The sequence below is a fragment of the Hevea brasiliensis genome, chromosome 8 (assembly GCF_030052815.1).
Source record: "Hevea brasiliensis isolate MT/VB/25A 57/8 chromosome 8, ASM3005281v1, whole genome shotgun sequence".
Classification (NCBI taxonomy): domain Eukaryota; kingdom Viridiplantae; phylum Streptophyta; class Magnoliopsida; order Malpighiales; family Euphorbiaceae; genus Hevea; species Hevea brasiliensis.
The window spans coordinates 96,330,925-96,351,772 of record NC_079500.1 but is presented as its reverse complement, the minus strand read 5'-3'; the positions used below and the strand labels follow the sequence as shown (position 1 = coordinate 96,351,772).

Genomic DNA, 20,848 nt, shown 5'->3' with positions numbered 1-20,848 from the left:
GTAATTAATTTTAATAATTTTTAAATTATAAAAATAAAATCATAATAACAATCAAAATAGTAAATTTCAACAATAATGTGCAAAAGAGTAAATAAAAAAATTAAATCGTTTAATTTTTTAAATATAAAAATTGTTATAATATTGATTAAACCATAAAAATTAAAACAGTAATTTTCTTTTTTTTTTTTTCAAAAAAATTCCAATTTCTGCTGTATTTATTTGCGAACTTCAAAATTGGTGAGCACTCAAAGAAGAATCTCAACTATTAGATGATTCAATTAACACATCACTTCATGTAAAGAGTGCCAGTAAGAAAAAGAAAATACTGCACACTAGCATAAAACTGAGAGAGGAACTTCATATCTAGAGGGATGGGCAAAATAGAACCGTCTTCCACTCCGAAAGCCCCATCCAAACCACACACAGAAAAGGGAAAAAACAAACACCCATCAAAACTACAAACAGAAAATCCAACGCGACTTCTTGCTCAAACTGCAGCTTAATCAACTTCTTCAATTTTAGGGCCAGCACCACTGCCACCAGCTGATGGGACATCCTCATCCATGCCGCCACCCATGTCAGGACCAGCACCACCCTGGTACATCTTGGCGATAATAGGGTTGCAGATGCTCTCTAGTTCCTTCATCTTGTCCTCAAATTCGTCTGCCTCAGCAAGTTGGTTAGCATCCAACCACTGGATAGCCTGTTCAATAACATCCTCGATCTTCTTTTTGTCATCTGGGGCCAGTTTGGAACTGATTTTTTCATCTCTCACAGTGTTCCTCATGTTGTAGGCATAGTTCTCCAAAGCGTTCTTGGCCTCAACTTTCTTTTTATGTTCCTCATCCTCGGCCTTGTACTTCTCAGCCTCCTGTACCAACTTCTCAATCTCGTCCTTAGACAACCTGCCCTTATCATTAGTAATTGTAATCTTGTTCTTCTGGCCAGTAGTCTTATCCTCAGCAGTAACATTTAAGATACCGTTAGCATCAATATCAAAGCAAACGGTGATCTGAGGAACACCCCTGGGAGCTGGAGGAATGCCAGATAACTCAAATTTTCCGAGCAAATTGTTGTCCCTTGTTCTTGTTCTCTCACCCTCGAAGACCTGGATCAAAACCCCAGGCTGGTTATCAGAGTAGGTCGAGAACACCTGCTCTTTCTTGGTGGGAATGGTGGTGTTCCTTGGTATCAGAACAGTCATAACACCTCCAGCAGTTTCCAGTCCAAGAGACAGAGGGGTAACGTCCAAGAGCAGCAGATCTTGCACCTTCTCATTACCCTCACCACTTAAGATTGCAGCCTGCACAGCAGCCCCATAAGCAACAGCCTCATCAGGGTTTATGCTTTTGCAAAGCTCCTTCCCATTGAATAAGTCCTGCAACAATTGCTGCACTTTAGGAATTCTAGTAGAACCACCAACAAGGACAACATCATGTACGCTGCTCTTGTCTATCTTAGCATCCCTCAAACACTTCTCAACAGGCTCCATACACTTCCTGAAAAGATCCATATTAAGCTCCTCAAATCTGGCACGGGTGATAGTTGTGTAGAAATCAATACCCTCATACAATGAATCAATCTCAATGGTTGTCTGAGCAGTAGATGAGAGAGTTCTCTTCGCCCTTTCACAAGCTGTCCTCAACCTCCTGAGGGCTCTAGGGTTTCCAGAGATATCCTTCTTATGCTTTCTCCTAAATTCTTGAACAAAGTGGTTCACCATTCTGTTATCGAAGTCTTCACCTCCAAGGTGAGTGTCGCCAGCCGTGGCCTTAACTTCAAAGATACCCTCTTCAATGGTAAGCAGCGAGACATCAAAAGTACCACCACCTAAATCAAAGATCAACACATTTTTCTCACCAGCACTTCCCGCCTTCTTGTCAAGCCCATAAGCAATAGCTGCAGCAGTGGGCTCATTGATAATTCGCATAACATTGAGGCCAGCAATCACTCCAGCATCCTTAGTTGCCTGGCGCTGAGAGTCATTGAAATAAGCAGGGACGGTAACAACTGCGTTTTTTATTGTTATTCCAAGATAGGCTTCGGCAATCTCACGCATCTTAACGAGCACCATAGAAGAAATCTCCTCCGCAGCAAATTGTTTCTCCTCACCCTTGTATGTAACCACAATCATGGGCTTGTCACCAGGGCCCGCAACAACCTTGAATGGCCAAAGTTTCATGTCACTCTGTACAGAGGCATCACTGAATCGCCTACCAATCAAACGCTTTGCATCTATAAATCATAGAAAAGATGACTGTAAGTGACCCAACAACGTACATCTTCAACACATAACTTGAGCACATCTCAAATTACAAATTAGTTCAAATAGGAAAATATTCAAAACATCCACAAATCTTGGTTTGAAAAAGGACAATTTGAAACTATCTTATTCAACAATTACAGAATTCGCTATCAATCTATGTATACTATTGTTTTACCCCAGGAGAAATTTTCAGTCATCCATTAGATTCTGTTCTAATAATGATATTTACTTGTAACATTTCACAAAGAACTTACCAATTAATTTGTAATTGTAAATTACTAGCTAAATCATTGCTGTTAATTAGCATGAAAATTCAAAGAACAATTGAGCACTCTTTTGATTCCTATTATTCAAATTTCAAGTACATGCTTTGGCCCTTACTCTGGCAAACACGACCACGAGCAAGTTTCAGGCTTCTAAACAGATCATTTGTCTAATATGCTGCTGCTGAATTATAAATTTTCTTCCGCAATAACAATATTAACTTGAGAATTCGAAATTTAGTATATCTTTCAACATACTTCACACAGCAACCATCACAAAAACAGAAAATTCGTATAAAGTGACAAATAATTATGGAAAAAAAAATTTAACTACAAAGTACTCACCAAAGACGGTGTTGATAGGGTTCATGGCGACCTGGTTCTTAGCAGCATCACCGATCAAACGCTCAGTATCAGTAAAAGCAACATAAGATGGCGTCGTCCTGTTCCCCTGATCATTGGCTATGATCTCCACTCTGTCGTGTTGCCAAACGCCGACGCATGAGTACGTCGTCCCGAGATCTATCCCGATCGCTGGACCCTCTCCTTTTCCGGCCATCGTAGAAGTCGTCTCTTATGATCAAATCAAAAACAGCAATAACAAGCAATTCTAATTTCTTTATCTTCTTGTTTAAAGCAGAAAAAAAGCGTATCAAAGCAGGTAAAGAAATGGAGGTGGTGTAATTTATAGGTGATTTGGTGAGAGCTTCGGGAAGGTTCGAGTGAAATCTCAGCCGCTAGATTGAGAGTATAACGGGTGGTAATTCAGTGTTAGTTGTACATGATAATTGATGTTCTGGTTGGTTCGTGAATATTCTTATGCCGGTATTTGACTGCTGTAAGCAAAATATGTTCCGCCGCGTTTTGGGATACGGATACGAAACGAACTTCACGTGTCGGTTCCTTGCTTGTCGACCGCCCGCGATTGAATAGTTTTGCTCCATTTTGGGCCTCATATTTTATGCTAGGCCCATCTTAATTTATAGCCATTTTTTATTTATATATATATATATATATATATATATAAAGTAAGAGTTATAAAAATAATTTTATATTTAATACATCTGTATGCAGGTACGCCTAGCACATAAAGTCTCTATTCCACAATAACTTTTATTCTATGTTTCGATTTTTAATTATGTAAGAGAATTAAAAAAAAAATTAAATAAAAAAATAAAAAAGAGAAAAAATTTAATTTATTTTCTATTGTTTGAATAAATTATTAAAATCAAAGGGAAATACAATTTCTTTCTTAAAAAAAAAAAAGAAAATAACTATTATATTATTTTCTTTCTTATATCTATTATGTTGTAAAAAGACATTTTAGAATATTATTATAAATTTCTTTCCAAAATAATGTGAGTTAATTACAAAGAAGAGGAGAAATTCTCTATTTCTCTGCATTTCTTCTTATTTTCTTCATTTCTTTCTTTTACTTGATGTTCAAACAGGAGAATAAAGAAAAATTAAATTTCTTTTCTTTTCTCTCCTCTCCATTTCCTTCAATCCAAACAAAGCATTAAGATAGGATTTAATATTTTTATCCTAAATAAAATATTATATTTCCTATTTATATTATTCAATTGTATAATATTTATATTAGTATTTTAAAATTGAGGCAACGATTTATGAAAAGTTACCATTCCTAACTTTTAATCCAACAGTTATTTTTACCGAACACTTTTAATTTAAAATCACTACATAAACAGTTAATATTTAGTAAAATAATTAATAGCTATTAAAAGAGCTAGCAATTATTAAAACAACTAATATTACCAAACAAGGCTAAAGTGTAAATTAGCTCAAACTCACCTTGTCTTGTCTGAGAGCATTTAATTGATAAATGATGGGAGTCAAAATTCAAACTCTGAACTTTTTGATACTATGACAAAACATAGTTTAATTTTATAGGTGATACCCAATAATAATTTTATATCTCTAACATGTTACAATCTTTTCTAGCTTGCCACAAGGATTTCATCCCTCATATTAAAATTCCTAGCAGAACAACACAAGAAAAGGAACTCAAACAAAAACTTGCATTTAATTGCCTGCTTCTTGTTGCTGGAAATGAAATAGAAGTAGACATATATAGAAGATAACTAAGTGTTTGATCACCAACACCTATTCTACTCCTAGAGTATGAGAAGAGTCTCTTCATGCATTCTCAAACATGGATAGATGTACGTGGGTGCCGATTTCCAATGGGGTTGGGTCCTGAAGGAACCTTCTGAATTGTTTCTTTGACCTGTGCTCCAGATTTCTTCAATCCCAAGCATGCATAAAGAAAAGAAAATAAATTACAATATGAGCAATTTCACCATATATAAAATACAAAACAACTAGTACTAAATAATGTTATATCACTCACCCTAGAAGCTAACATATATCTGGTAGAGGAGCTTGTTTTTTGTTGTGTACTTCTATGCCTGTAATCAACTGCAGGAAGCATGAAAATGGTGAGTTCCCTTTTGGCTTGAATTTTAAATATATTTTTATGAATCAGAATTATACTCTGATTTGAAAAATTAGTGGCGTGACCCAAATGAAATATTTTATAAAGCACGTTGTGGTAGCGGAGGGCACAAGCCTATTTCTATCTATTTCGACAGATTGAGAGAATTGTGAGTAAATGGGATTAGGGTCTTGGAATGATACCAGCTGATCACGATATGGGAAAATAAAATTTGCAGAAATATTTATATATATAATATGCACAAAGTTGGCTTGCCTGAATATGCAGCATGAACCATTATCGCAGAAGAGCAATGACAGTGAGAAGCTATGAAGAGTGCAAAGAGGAAGTATGCTATAATCTGCTGCTTTCTCTTCATTTCAGGCATGAGTGAGGTAGCTAGTTAGGTTGTGGAGAGTGAGCGAATTACAGAGAACATTTATAACAGATTCATTTGAAAATTAATCATTGCTTAATTTGAATGCTTGAAACATCATTACAATGACTGTCTGGGAATCCTAAGCCACATGGAAAGTGTCGATATCTTGTCATTATGGGCTGACTTTTGTTTGGTTAATTATCATGTGGTAATCTTATAATAAATCCATCAATTCCATTCCAAAACTTTTCTCAATAGAGAGTAAATATTATAGTGGTCATTTAATTTTATAAATATTTTTATAAAAATTATTAAATTTTATTTATTTTTATAAAATTTACTAAACTTTAATTTAATTCCATAAAAGTTATGATTAAAAATCAAATATTTCTAAATTAACATATTGACAAATTAATTATTTTATAAATAAAATTATCTTATTTTATTAATTTTTTTTAAAAAATAAAATGCATAAAAATACATCCGGTTATCCTCTCGCCATACTCCTCCCCTTTCTCTATTTTTTCTTCACTAGCAACCACTGGTTAGATAATTTTATTTATAAAATGATTGAAAGGTAAGCAGGTTAATATGAAAACCCTTAATTTCAGATTACAATAATTTTTATAAAATCAAATTAAAATTCAGTAAGTTTTATGAAAGAAATTAAAATTTTTTAATTTTTATAAAAATACTCATAAAATTGAGTGACAATGTATGATAATTACCTATTAATAAAATAACTAAACACAAACTAGAGATTTAAAAAAAAAAAATTTATAGTGAAAGATTTAGAATTTAGAATTTAAAATTTACAATTCATTTTATGGAGCAAAAGATTTTCTCTTGAAATTTTCCAATTCGTTGAATATTGGTGAAATTATATAGTAAAGATTAAAGAAGAGAGTTGAATTATTTTTATTAGTATTTCTCATATATTAATTATTTTATTTTATTTATTTATAAATAAATAAAGAATCAAATCTAAGCAAGATTGAGTCATAATTATTTAGACCCATTAAACCTCCAACACAAAATAAAATAAAATGATCAGAACAAGGGAATTCCTATTCATCTATCCACCATTCATCATCTATCCACCAACTTGTTCTTTACTTTCCCTTAGTAAAGAGTCTTATGGGACAGTTTTTTCTGCCGACAAGGCGGCATGTTCTTTATTATTCGATTATGAGCACAAAAAAAAGAAATATTAGGATGGGGCACCACTTATCAAAGAGAATACCTTATCAAGGTAATAATGGTGCTGCATGCATTTGCCTTATTGGCCTCCTAATGAGACAACTTATAATGATATAATTGATAAAGATTTTGTGTTTGTGTCTGGATTTTTTGTAGGTTCATTGGGTAATTATAACATTTTCTTTATAGGGTTGTCAATTAAATGTAGTTTTTCTGCTTTGGATTCCTATTATGCCTGTGGTTTTGGTTACTCTTAGCTTTGGATTTTTGCATCTTTTATGTTCATGAAGAGAATAGGAAAGTTGACTTAAAATTTTCATTAATATACAATTTAGTCAATCCAATCATAAGCATGTCTATCTTATCTGGAATTCTAAATCTCAATTTTATCAAATTTCCTTCAAGATAGGAATTTTCTAGCATCATATTTTTAATCCCAATAAGATTTTATCCAATATCTTATATAGAAACTTTAAATCTAAATGGTTAAGTATATATTTTTTTTCTAGATAATTATATATATATATTTTTTTCACTAGTAAAGCAAGAAGTATCAAGGGACTCTAGTTTCGTTGCATGGTTATAGTGCTTCAACAAGCCAATTAAGAGTTTATATTCTCAAGAAGGAGGTATTGCTGGTTGCTAGTGATTTTTGGGTTTCCTCTTGATTTTATTTTCTGTTACTGTTGATTCTTCTCTACCTGTTAAAAATTGGTTAAATTGCTGCTCTGGGTGTCCTCATACTTTCTTGGTTACTGGTAGTGTCATCTTGGATGCTAGTTATGTTCTTCTAGTTTTGGCAATAATTTCTGTTCACTGCTATAATTGGGCTGCTGCTATTTTTGGGTGCTACATTTCCCCTTTGCTCATTGACAAGAGGAAAGTTGACTAAAATCTTCACTATTGTTTTTAGTTTAAAGTATTGAATTTATAGCTCATATTTGAGAAAAAGTGAAGTCATTTTATACAAGCTCATCTTCTTGCCAACAATATCCAATTTTTGGACCAAGGTTTGGATGCTAAACCTTTTGTATTGTTGAAATCTTACCTCAAAGAAATTGAGACATGAGGTTTGAATTTAATAAAATTATATATTTTATTGAATTATTAGAGTCATGAATATATATTAGGCTAAAATGTTTTATTTTGATTTTAAGAAGTTCTTAATGAATAAAATAATAATGTTTGAAATTCATAATTTATCAATAATTTAAATTAAAATTAAATCTATATATCTTATTTCAAATTTTAGTAGTCAAACATAATATTAATTTATTTATTTTCTTTTTTTATTCTTCATCATCGTTTCCGTTGGCTAAGGTTTGTTTGAATTTCAAATCATATTAAAATCAATTAACTGTAGATTAATTGAAGCTAAATTTGAATCCAATCAATTTGGTTTTCTATTAAAATTGAAAATTCTTTTTCTTTTGAATAAAAAAAAAATAGATTTATAATTGGATTTAATAAGAATCAATGAACTCCTAAACCCGATTCCAATCCTCCGAACACTCAATCCATCGATTTTGATTTCAATTCTAGCCCAGAACAAGATCATGATCAGCCCAAATTTTGGGCATTTTGCAATAGTTGTTGTCCCATTATAAACTTTCGCCCAATCCAACTCATTTTTTGGTCTAATTTATATTTTTAACGCATAAAGAGTGTTTGTTTTGGCTTATAAATCGGCCAAACCTACTTATAAATAAAAAATTATAAGTAAATTAATGTTTAGTTTAACTTATAAATTAAAAAAAATTACTTAAAATAAGTAAGAAGTCACAAATAAAGTATAATTTATTTATTTATTTTAAAATTATATTTTGATCAAGTAAAATACTATATTATCTTAATAATCTTTTAAAATATTAATACTATCCTAATTTTAATAAATCACAACACTTAATGATATATATATATTATTTTAATAAATTAAGTTACTTTTAAATACCTTTTAATCAAGTATTTAAATTATTTAAAAGTTAATTTTAAATAATTTTACTAAATAATTAATTATATATTTTTAAATTAACTTATAGATTAAAAAAAACATTTTAAAATAAAAATTAAAAATAAATAATTAAACTAAACACCCTCCCAAAGTACTTTTTTAGGGGGTGGGGGGAGAGAGTGTTTGGTTGGGGGGAGGAAGACGGTTGAAAGTTTGGGCAAGTAATTAACAAATTGGTCACAAGCTATAATCTATTGCCGATTATAGGAGCCCAAAATTGACGCGAAGTTGGCCTTTATACCCAATAGTTATTTTTGAAATAAAAGAAAGAAAATGTTAGAATCGGTTACTCACAATTCCTGGATAATGAAATACGGGAAAGTCATAGAATATTTGATTTAATTTATAAATTAGTTAAATATATTTATAAATAGAAAGTTATAAATAAATTTATATTTAATTTAATTTATAAATTAAAAAAAATATATTTAAAATAAATTAAAAGTTAAAAATAAGAAAAACTTTACTTATAATTTATGTATTTATTTTAAAATTATTTTTTAATCAAATAAAAAAATTATATCATCTTAATAATTTTTAAAAATATCAATATTATTTTCATTTTAAATACTTTTTAATTAAACACTTAAATTATTTAAAATTTATTTTTAAATAATTTTATTGAATAATTAATTATTTATTTTTTATTTAACTCATAAATTAAAAAAATATATTTTTAAATTAAAAATAAATAATTAAACCAAATATCTCTTAATTTAATAATATTAATTTAATGATATTAGAGTTATTTTCAGTAGGATGAGATTTTGAATTCCATATATGATCAGAATTAATTAAAAAAAAAAAAGAAGAAGAAGAAGAAAAGTGCGTAGATGTCCTCTTTCCCATCTTTTATTTAGGTGTCTCCCATGTGACTTGAGCCTTCAAAATTAAGCTAGCTAGGAATAAAGTGAATTAAAATGGTGTATACAACAAGTAATATCAAATCTTCCCATTTTGAAGTAATATAATGTTTTACTCTTAGGGTATGTTTGGGAAGGGAGGAAAGTGAGAGGGGAAAGAAAAGTGAGAGGGGAAAATAAATTTATTTTTCATTTTTTTGTTTTGATTGAGTAAAAAATAAAGGGGGAGGGAAAATATTGAAGGAAAAATAAAATTATTTTGTCTTTTTCTCATTTCTCTCCAAAATGAGGAGAAAGTAAGAGAAAAATATTAAAAAATATAAAAATATCCTTATACTTAATAATTTTTTTTAATTTAAGGGTAAAGTTGTAATTTTACTATTCATAAAACAACTTTCTCTCTAATATTTTCCTCTCCCAATCCAAACAAGGGAAAGAAAAATAATTTTTATTTTCATTCCTTATTTTCTCTCTTTTATTTTCCTTCCCCCCTTCCCAAACATAGTGTTATATTCTAATTTCACAATGGATAAGATGGAATTTCAATCCGCTAAAACACCCTTTACAATTACTTCTATGAATGGAAACCCTATGAATTCACTGAAGATCATCATTAAATATCTAATACATATATAAATTTGCCTCTGGATTAATTAGAATAAATTCATCGCACTTCTAATATTTTATTGTAATTTTGTACACATATTTGACGGGACATTCTGACCAGTTAATGATGGAAGGTGAGTTAAAACCTGGTGGTGGCCATTACAGCAACTCTACCACCTTGATCTGCTACTACGACGAGATGGTATTTTTTGGGGGACTTCAAAATCAGGCTACTTCTCCATTAAATCTGCCATGTGATTTTGTCGTATGGGTGAGTTTTGAATGATGCACATACAATGTGGAAATTAATTTGGCATTGGCAGTCAAGGCCTCCAAAGGATCTGAGCCGGTCTCTGGATTACTGTTCGCGATTGGCTGCTAACAAATTGTCAACGAGTGTGATGTCAAATTAAGGTGTACAGTTATTGCGAGCCATGCAAGGGCCATGAAGAGAACGCATTGCATGCTTTGCTGGACTGCCACTTGCTCGACACGTTTGGCAAGGATTGATTTCCTCTTCCATTAATTTAGAATAATGGTTTTTATCGAATTATGCTCGTGTGTGATAATTTCAATGGGGTAGCTCTGATTATAAAGAATCAGAATTCAACTAATAATCTTGTTTGCTTGTGGGTTTTGTTCAATATTTACCTTTGTTTTGTTGGATTCGAAGATTCCAGTTAATTATATTTATCTTGAAGTGAATTTTGCTTACAAATTTTGCGAGCTCTTTTTATTTTTCTATGGATATCCATTTCTTCGACACTTTTCCTCGCGACCCTTTTCGTGGCTCCTCGTTGGAGAATTTGCTCCTCTCTGAAACCAAAATAAACCCATTTCCAAATCGCTGAGCTGAAGGCCTTCTCCTACATTAATCTTTCCCTCCCTCTTTTTGCGCTTCTTCTCTCTCTGTAATCATTGGCTAATCAATGGCCGCATCTCAAGCCAGTCTCCTCCTCCAGAAGCAGCTCAAAGGTCAACCTCCTACCCCCAAACCAAACCAAACCAAACCAACCAAAATTCGCTTTTTTTCTCTTTCTTTTTCGAATTGGGTTTTTCTTTCTTTGTAAAAAGTTTTAATTTTTAACTATTGTTATGCAGATCTCTGTAAGAAACCAGTTGATGGATTCTCCGCGGGTTTGGTCGATGAGAATAATGTATTTGAATGGAGTGTTTCAATTATGGGACCCCCTGATACCTTATAGTGAGAATCAATTATTTTATACATGTTATGTGAATTTAAAGTTTGGGTTTTTTCAATTTCCTATGAATTTTTCCTTTTGCCTTTGATTCTGTTTAAGAGTGTTGGATTTTCTGATTTTGATGCAGTGGTCTAGCCTCTTTTATGCACATGTGTGTTGGATATTCTTGTTATTTGTTATATGAAGGAATTCTAATGTAGCTTATTGATTTTGTTATCAGGGTTTATGGGTTTTTGTTTTGGGGGCGATTAGATTGAAATCAGGCTGGCTTTGGCGTTATCATTGTTAAATGTTACAATTTTCTTGTTAAAATGATCAAAGTTTCATATCTTTGAAGTTTGAACTCTAGTGATTATTGACTGTGATTATGATATTGACTCCCTGCTTGAGAAGCTACCTAGAGGTGCTGAATGAAGACCTTTTGGTGAGCCAAGACCATAATATTACACGCGTGGATTATTTGATCATCTAACGAAACAATCTATATATTTATTTGATTTTGAGTTTTGTTGCTTTCACATGTTTTGGGAAAATCTAGTCACAAGGATGATATAATGGTGCATGACTGTTATACAAATATATAAAATACATCTGACCTTCCGGAAATGTAATTATTATTTTGATTTATGGGTAACCATATGCAAAGCTTTTATAACAAGCAAATCTATTGTATTTGTTTTGGCTTATGAAGGGTGAAATATGTTTTTGGCTGACAATCAATCCTCTTTTTACAGCGAAGGGGGCTTCTTCAGTGCCATCATGAGCTTTCCACAGAACTATCCCATCAGTCCTCCAACTGTGAGGTTCACTACAGAGGTGTGGCATCCAAATGGTGAGTAAATCTGGCCCTTAACTTTCCTATTTTAGTTGCATGCTAACAATTTATATGTGTGCATGCCTACAAGTATGCATATTTGAGATGGGCAAACTGCTAAAATGTTGCCACCCCATAACAGTTTACCCTGATGGAAAGGTTTGCATATCAATTCTTCATCCACCTGGTGATGACCCAAATGGCTATGAGCTTGCAACTGAGCGTTGGAGTCCAGTCCACACTGTATGTGATGCTATTATGTTTTTCTCTTGTTGCGTTTATCATTGACATCTACAGTTGTGTAAATCTGATTTTGCTTATTAACTATAGGGTGGAATATTTTCTTTGCTTATAATTGTTTGTTCTCTTTGTTTGTATTTGTTGAGAATGCTAAAAGCTGCACAGTTATAGCATCATGGAATTCATGAAATTTGTTTTTGTTTTCCACTCGTTTCTAACATCTAACCATTGGAAGGCTGCAATTATTTGGAAAAGCCATCTTGCAATTCTGAATTACTTCTTCTTTCATTCATGAGGATGAGTGCCAGAAGAGATATGCATATGGTAACTCTTTGCCTTAATGCATGTTTTTAATCAACTTTCTGGCATGATCATCTGATGGCCATTCTGATTGGCAGTGCATCTTGTTGATGGGCAATTGTAAGGACAGAAAACTTGAAATCACTGCAGGACTGAATTGCATATCAACTCTTAGGGGTTTAACTGTAGCCCAGATTGAGGTGCATTTTCCTGAGCCCCGGCATAACTCTAGTTTACAAGAGATCACATGGGTTGGGGTTACTAAATATTGTGTACCCATCTCATGCATGGAAAACTGAAGCAGCCAATTTATTAAGGAAATGAAAAATGGTGGTGACTTTGATCTCGTAAATGACAAAATGAAGGTGAATTTTTTGACTTGATCATCTTTATGTCTTCGACCAAAGGGAGAAGCTAATGAAAGTCAGAAAATCGGAAAAGTACTTTGTCAAGCAGCATGGGTGGAGAGTCATATTTTTCTGTTGTGCCAGACATGTTGATTGTGTGTATCTTCCTGTGCTATTACGTGATTTCACCACTAAACTAGAAAACTCACTACAAAGGAAGGTCCCAACAAGTTGTAATTTTATGAAGTAGTGATATATATATATATATATATATATATATATATATATAAAAGGAGTAACTGGCGAAGGAATACATTGCGTGCTGTCTGCATGGGAGGAAATTCAAGAAGGGTTGAAATTTTTCATACAATGGGTTAGATTAATATCGCGTGTTCCATGTTATTTTGTTGATGTATGACCCTGACCTGATCCTGATAAGTAATTAACTGTCAAGTATTTCTTAGTATGCTAATTTTCTATTTTTATTAAATCAGCATACATGTTTTCTCTAAATATTTTTGTAATGCTTGTTTGCCCAATTGACCTCATTACCTATTGCTATTCACTGTCCTGTTATTAAATACAATTAATTTTATGTGATTCTCATTTGCAGGTTGAAAGCATTGTTTTGAGCATTATATCAATGCTTTCTAGTCCTAATGATGAGTCTCCTGCCAATATCGATGCTGCGGTAAGTAAGATATTATTTATTTTGGTTAAGGTGCCTTTCCACAATTGCTTTTGAGGCATGTTCCTTTGCTAGGACTTCATGGGGTGAATATACAAGAAAATATGGTGTTTATGATTCTACTGGATTATTGATACAAGAAAATATGGGATTTATGATTAATCCTCAAGATGGGTTGTAGATCATCTCATTAACATTAGACTGAAATTTTAATTCTAATAGCTACCATTGCTGTCATTGCTCCTTCTGAGCCTCCAATGTTGTTACCATTGATCTAACCATCACTCTGACCAATGAACCACTACTGCTTCATCCCTACCAGAAACTTCACTAATACCATCTAGCCATCATCATCAATGGTTCACCACCAATAGGGTGAAACATCAGTACCACAACGGCACAACCTATAAACATCCACCACATCGCCAATTCTTGCCTTAGTGAAAAACAACATATTTTGAGATGTTTAAAATTTAAGGCCGAAACTTTAGGAGTCATAGCATTTAAAAAATTCTTATGATCCCAAACTCTGGTATTTTCGTGAGAATTCCTAGAATATGGTCAAGTTATTTTAAAGAGTAGATATAATTGCAATTGTATTATACATGACATTGCATGTTGCACGTATCCGTGCTTCCAATGGCACTAATTGTCCACATTAATCCGTTTCTTAGTGATTGCATGTACAATGATCAATTTTTCCACTTATATCTTTTTCTTGTTTATTCCAATGCCACATTTTTAACACTTCTGGATTGTATGTCTGTAGAAACAATGGAGAGATAGTAGGGAAGAGTTCAGGAAGAGAGTGAGTCGATGCGTGAGAAAATCGCAAGAACTGTTGTGATCCGAGGAACTGCTGCATTGCTTGCTGCTGAACGTTTTCAATCAAGAAAGGATGTGGTGGCTATCAGACCATATACTGAATCATGTAACATTCCATTTACTTTCTGTTACCAATCCATTATAACCTTAAAACTTTTTGCTCGTCTTTGAGCAATAAGTGTTTAGTATGAACTTGAATGAACCTGAATTGGCTTCTTCAAATGTTAGAGGTTTAATTTGATTGAAATGAGTTACAATAATAGTATTCTTCAATTTTGCTTACTTAGACTACAGGATGCTCATATGTATCGTGTACTTTGTTGCCTTTGTTGTTCACCAAGAACAAAAATTTTCATCAATCTTCAACTAGAATATCATACTAGGATCAGGATGAATCAAAGAAGGGTGTGGCTATTAGAAGTTCGGCCTCATATTAGAATGAGCCTAACAACCATTGGATCTAATATTTGCACATAAATTTAAGCACTTGTTATACACATTTTTTTTTAATTCTGTACAAATCTCAATATAAATATTTAATCTAACAGTAATAAAATTTGCTCTCATATAAGGTCGAGTTTATATTAGATGCACTCATTAAAGAATTGAGTCATCATTGGCAACAATGGTGACAATAATCATCTTCTATTCATTTATTTACTTTCCGCGTATTTTCAATAATAGATTTGTGTTGATCTCTCAAAATGGCTACTGTGTTTAATCTTGTAAATGTATGGCATCAAGCATATATTCTATCAGTTTATGAAACACATTACACATGGATAATGAATAGATAAAAATTAAAAGTGGCACACTTGGAAAGTAAAAGTTAAAGTTATGCAGAAGCAGATTGCTGCTGCCACAGCAATCACTGCCGTGTCTGGTGGAAACATGGCAGGATTATGAGAAGCATTATGTTGATGTTGATGACTCTCAAAATGAAGAAAGATTTTTGGGTTAAATTGTACCCATGTTTTTATTATGAGGGTTATGAAATTGAATAGGTGTTGGGAATTGGTTGAGATAATGGTAGATTGTCAACACCTATTGAATTTGGATTTTGTTTTCAGATGAGGAAAGAATTGAAAAGTTTGCAATAATCTTGATCCATCAATTGAAGTCCTGTTCTACCCTGCTAGCAGGAGCCTGGAGAATAATTGCGTATTTTATTGACTGATGACTACCGCCATCTAAAGCCCAATTCACCAGTCAATCTTTACTACATATCATTCATCAAAATAAACATGATCTATAATCTAATTTCACACTTCCATAGTTACTAACAAACCAGACAACACCACAACACAAACCTTCCAGCTGCAACCAGATCTTCTAACCCCACTCGCATGCCATAGCGCGTCACTTTTAATACCAAAGTTATTTTTTAAAAAGAAAATTAATGAAAAACTCTATAATTATTATATTTTAATATTTTTATAATGTTATTTTAACCATTTTTTTAAAGGTAGTGTTTATTGGTTTCAAAATTTAGAATTACTTATTAATTTTTTTAATTTTTCATTATAATTTGAGGCATTTGATAAACATAAAATATGGAATTTATAATGGTTTTTTAAAATTTTTAATCAATTATTTAAAATTATGATTATAATGTTAAAATTAATAAAAATTTAAATAAAAAATATTAATAAATAAAAATTAAAAAATATATAATTTTAAATTTTTTCTCTCTCCCCTCTATTTCTCCATCCCCCTCTTCTCTCATCTCCATCCCCATTCTGCCTCTCTATCTCCATCCTTAACCTCTCTCTCTCTCTCTCTCTCTCTCTCTCTCCACTGACCAAAACCCAATTGCAATCATGATAGACAAAGGTTCAGAGGACAAAAATGATTGTGTGGGATTGAAAGTCGAGAGCTTGAAAGAGTTTTGTTTTGTTAGTACCATTCATGGCGCCATCATATTGGCCCCCGTGATCCTTGTGAGGAAAGTATATTCGCGTAAGAATACAAAAGCCTTAGAATATGAAAATAGGGTAATTTAAGTTTATAAATATTTAAAATTTAATTATTTATATATTTATAAATAATTAATAAGTAATTGATGAGTTTAAAAAAAAAAAAAAAATAAAAGAGACCAGACCAGACCCAAGTCACATTCTTACCATGATGAGATTTCAGAATAGGAAAGATAGTTTAATAGTTAAACCCCACCACTGCTGCTTGCTGACTGGCTGATGCTTCTATTTTCTCAGTAAACAAATACAAACATACTCTCTAATCATCTAATTCCTGCAAAAATTATAGAGTACAATAATCTTCTCTTATAAAGTAAATTTTTCTTATAATATAAAAAAAGTGTTTAGTTTATCTGTTAAATATAGCTGATGACTGATTGACATTAAAATAAATGAATTAAAATATTAATAAACTTAAAAAAAATAAAATTAATAGTTGATTAATAATTTATATGATAATCATCGGTTGCAGTTTGTATCAATTTTATTTTATCTTTTTTATTTTGATTATATTATTTTTTTCATTTAATTAAAAAACTAATATTATTAATATTTTTTTTCATTTATAATTTTAACATCTTTTTAATTTTATTAATTTTTATTAATGATATAAAATATTTATTTACATTTAAAAATTTAAAATTAATTATAAATTTTTTCTTTATTAATCATAATAATTACTTTATTATTTTATTTATATTTTTAAAATAATTTAATTATTTTTTAAAATGATTTAATTATTTTTTAAAATGATTTAATTATTTTTTTATTTTAATAATAAAATAAATAATATAATATAATAAATTAATAATTATATATTTATTTTAATAATATAATAAATATTATATTATATTAATTTAATAATTATATATTTAATTTAATAATATAATAAAAATATAATATAATAAATTTATAATATTATATTTATTTTAATAATAAAATAAATTATATAATATATATTTTTATTAATCATCTTCAGATATCACAATAATTAAATATAATTTTATTAAATATTTAATATAAATCAATTATTATTAACTATTAATCATTAATTATCAGTGATAATTATTTAATTATTAATTATATTTAATAATTAAATTAAATAAATAAAAAAATAAATATTATATAATTACGAGAAATAATAGGATATAAAGTACATTTAATAATTTCTACTGATCCCTCCCAGCACCATACACTTTCTGTTATTTTCTTGTCATTCTCTTTCTTTTCCCACCTTCGTTCACATTTCCTTCCACCTTTTCCCTTTCTTTCTTTCTTTCCTTTCTCACAAATCCCATATAAAACTCTTGCTATGTCCTCTGTCTCAATCTCCACTCTCTCTCTCTCTACCCTTTCAACTCTTCTCCTCTCATGAGTACTTCTTTTCATTCCTTTTCCTCTTTTCTACTTCAAAATTACTATCACCACCATCAAGGATCATGCGGTCTACACAGTCCCTCCGTAACGGCGATACTCCTTCGCCCCACCCGCGGATCGAGGATCCACACTTCCACTCCACTGTATCCCTACAGAAGCTGAAAAGATTCAACTCACTGATTCTCGTGTTCCGACTCGCTACGTTTTGCTTTTCTCTCGCCTCCGTTGTTTTCACTCTCACTAACTCCAGAGGATACGGTTCCCTTCATTGGTACGATTTCGACGCCTTCAGGTATCAAAATCTATACTTAATCCTTTTCGTTTGTATAATTCCTATCGTCTTCTTGTTTGGTTGCCCAGAAAGTTGTTTCCTTTCTTTTCAGACCCTTCAGGTTTCGATATTTTAAAATTTTCCATAAATTCTAACTCTTTTGCTTCCCGCAACTGACATTGTCATTTTAGATCACCTTAATAATCCATGATGTCTTTTTTTTTCTTTTAAATCTCATTATCTTTCCAATTCCTTCATTTTCTCAGCAACCAAACTAAGCTACTGCTATTCAGTTTTTTTTTCTAAGCTAATTAAAAAAAAAATGATTCTGCAGATACGTTTTCGCTGCAAATGCAATCGTCAGTCTTTACTCTCTCTTCGAAATGGCCGCCTCCGTCTGGGAAATTTCCAGAGGCGCCACTTTGTTCCCCGAAGTCCTCCAAGTCTGGTTCGACTTCGGCCATGACCAGGTAAAACTTAAATTACACACATCATCAAAACCTACATATTTCTCCTAGGGATTTTGAAGTCCATGAGAGATTTAACGGCGTATTTTTGTGCGTGTAGGTGTTCGCATACCTTCTTTTGTCGGCGGACTCGGCGGGGACGGCGCTGGCAAGGACGCTGAACGGCGGTGACACGTGTAGGGTAAGCAATGCGTTCTGCGTGCAATCATACACCGCTATCGCCTTGGGATTTGCCGGGTTTCTGTTTTTAGGGTTATCGTCCTTGCTGTCGGGTTTTCGTGTCGTCTGTTTTATCATCAACGGTTCTCGGTTTCATTTTTAAATAAACTGGACAGAATATTTCGAGTGTTTGCCAGAGAGGTGATTATTATTATTATTATTATTATTTTAAGCGTAGGAGTGTACTGATTGCGGGGGTGATGACTGATACGGTGTGTCGTGTTGCTTTTTTGTTCTTGTTCTTTGCGTATTGTATTGTTTTTGCTAGCTAATCAATTAGCTCGAGGTTCTTAAGGGCTCTATTCTACATTCCAAGCTTGAGGTTCTTACGATCTCAAAAGATTCAATTCATGTTTACAAATTTCTTATTCTTTTTGAAGAAAGTGAATTTTCTATGATTATTTTGTTATAGTAGGTAGTTAAGAGAATATGCTTAAATTCTTGATTGAAATGTTTTTCCTATTTTTTTATTTCACAGATTTCACCTTACCTTTTGCTCAATTGATAGGGATGATAAAAAAGTTTTCAAACTCATCTCTTGAATTCAAGCAATTTTCTCTAATTTTGTACTGACCTTGATATTATGCAAAATGGAAAAGAGAAATCCTTGTTTCTACCTCAAATTCTCGTAACTCACTTTGTAAAATACATATTATTATTTTTTATTAAAAAATAATTTATTTCTATATATTTATATATTTAAATATTATCATTTAAATATATATATATATATATTATCAAAATTATGATTAAAAATTATATTTTTAATTTATATTTTATTTTTTAATAAATAAGTTTATATTATATAATAATAAATACAAATGAAAAATAAAAAAAAAAAAAAAAAACTCCCTGGAGAAATTTGTGCCGCCCCATCCCACCTTGTCCGTTTTCCCAGCGAAAAAGTCTCTGCCACAATCCAATCATAAACTCCTGCAAGACGAGAATGGGGAGCATACCCGTCTCACTGCGATTCCTAACGATGGTGGATTACTGAATTATTATTATTATTATTATTATTATTATTGTTCATAATAGGCTGAGAATCTAAGAGTATGATTGATTGAGAAGCATAATCACACCAACAACAACATATTAACTTCTGAAGGCCAAATAATCCATTTAGGTATTTGACAGGTTCCCCAAATCCCTTCAAAAAGTGGAATTTTCATAAGAGACCTACTCTTATAAATAAAGCTTGGGTTTCAAAGCTCGTGAAGACACTTCATTAATAAAAATTGGTTGAACTGAATTATTAGGGTCAAGTGAAGAGGAGAATTTTGATCCGTGATAATTTAGTGATTATCTCTAGACTGTGTGGTTATGGTTAGGGCTGAGCACAATACGGTTCAAACCGAAAAACCGAACCGAACCAATTCAATTCGGTTCAATCAGTTCGATTTTAAAAGTTAATCGGTTCGGTTCGATTTTAATTTATAAAAATTTTGGTTATTTCGGTTTGGTTCGGTTTTGAAGAGAAAAAACCGAACCGAACCGAATAGTGATTTATATAGTCAAATCGAACTAAATCGAACCGAATTGATTTTTGAATTAATTTATTTTTATGGAAAATTTATGAATTATATTTAATTTTATATATATTAATTATTTAATTTCATTGATTAATGGTTATTAGGTTCAAACCAAAGTTAAAATTAGACCAAATAACTTGAAAATCAAGTCTAAATTAAAAAATTAATCAAAAATCAAACTGATCGGTTTAAACCGAACCCAACCGAATTAAAGCGGTTCGGTTTGATTCGGTTTTTCACTAATTTCGGTTCGGTTCGGTTTCTAAAATTGGCGATTCGGTTTTGATAATTTAATTCGGTTCGGTTCGGTTCGATTCGGTTTGAACCGATTGCTCACCCCTAGTTATGGTTTCGGTTTGAATTTACTTAAAGATTAGAATGAATTATAATTTTGACATAATTTTAATTTAATTTTTCATTATTTAGTATATTTTTTTATTCTTCAATTCTTATTGGATTTTGGCATAGTTTCAATTCTTAAAAATGCAATTATTTTCATAAAGTATCATACATCAACGATTATCATTTAAGTTTTAAAGTAAGTTAT

General features: G+C 31.4%; 3 protein-coding genes across 3 annotated transcripts; 2 read left to right on the top strand and 1 right to left on the bottom strand.

Annotated features, from left to right (window-relative positions):
* Positions 1–243: 243 nt before the first annotated feature.
* On the bottom strand, positions 244–3,268 carry LOC110649355 (heat shock cognate 70 kDa protein 2). The gene is made up of 2 exons (XM_021803893.2): positions 2,875–3,268; positions 244–2,235 (listed from the first exon to the last, which is right to left on the bottom strand). The coding sequence occupies exons 1-2, from the start codon at positions 3,086–3,088 to the stop codon at positions 500–502; spliced, it is 1,950 nt and encodes a 649-aa protein (XP_021659585.1). The 5' UTR covers positions 3,089–3,268; the 3' UTR covers positions 244–499.
* Positions 3,269–10,213: 6,945 nt separating this feature from the next.
* On the top strand, positions 10,214–14,741 carry LOC110649348 (ubiquitin-conjugating enzyme E2 14). Its single transcript, XM_021803880.2, has 6 exons — positions 10,214–11,018; positions 11,145–11,247; positions 11,980–12,077; positions 12,202–12,302; positions 13,560–13,637; positions 14,404–14,741. The coding sequence occupies exons 1-6, from the start codon at positions 10,973–10,975 to the stop codon at positions 14,479–14,481; spliced, it is 504 nt and encodes a 167-aa protein (XP_021659572.2). The 5' UTR covers positions 10,214–10,972; the 3' UTR covers positions 14,482–14,741.
* A 2,883-nt stretch (positions 14,742–17,624) lies between these two features.
* Positions 17,625–19,178, top strand: LOC110649350 (CASP-like protein 4C1). Its single transcript, XM_021803881.2, has 3 exons — positions 17,625–18,104; positions 18,418–18,553; positions 18,651–19,178. The coding sequence occupies exons 1-3, from the start codon at positions 17,875–17,877 to the stop codon at positions 18,870–18,872; spliced, it is 588 nt and encodes a 195-aa protein (XP_021659573.2). The 5' UTR covers positions 17,625–17,874; the 3' UTR covers positions 18,873–19,178.
* Positions 19,179–20,848: the final 1,670 nt, after the last annotated feature.

What these genes read in the sequence shown, in the direction of transcription:
- LOC110649355 (XM_021803893.2), bottom strand. Translation starts at nt 3,088, where the DNA reads ATGGCCGGAAAAGGAGAGGGTCCAGCGATCGGGATAGATCTCGGGACG. An exon ending in CCCTATCAACACCGTCTTTG is followed by an intron (nt 2,236 to 2,874) that starts GTGAGTACTTTG and finishes TATGATTTATAG; the next exon opens with ATGCAAAGCGTTTGATTGGT.
- LOC110649348 (XM_021803880.2), top strand. Translation starts at nt 10,973, where the DNA reads ATGGCCGCATCTCAAGCCAGTCTCCTCCTCCAGAAGCAGCTCAAAG. An exon ending in CCTCCAGAAGCAGCTCAAAG is followed by an intron (nt 11,019 to 11,144) that starts GTCAACCTCCTA and finishes ATTGTTATGCAG; the next exon opens with ATCTCTGTAAGAAACCAGTT. An exon ending in GGACCCCCTGATACCTTATA is followed by an intron (nt 11,248 to 11,979) that starts GTGAGAATCAAT and finishes CTCTTTTTACAG; the next exon opens with CGAAGGGGGCTTCTTCAGTG.
- LOC110649350 (XM_021803881.2), top strand. Translation starts at nt 17,875, where the DNA reads ATGCGGTCTACACAGTCCCTCCGTAACGGCGATACTCCTTCGCCCCAC. An exon ending in TACGATTTCGACGCCTTCAG is followed by an intron (nt 18,105 to 18,417) that starts GTATCAAAATCT and finishes ATGATTCTGCAG; the next exon opens with ATACGTTTTCGCTGCAAATG. An exon ending in TCGACTTCGGCCATGACCAG is followed by an intron (nt 18,554 to 18,650) that starts GTAAAACTTAAA and finishes TTGTGCGTGTAG; the next exon opens with GTGTTCGCATACCTTCTTTT.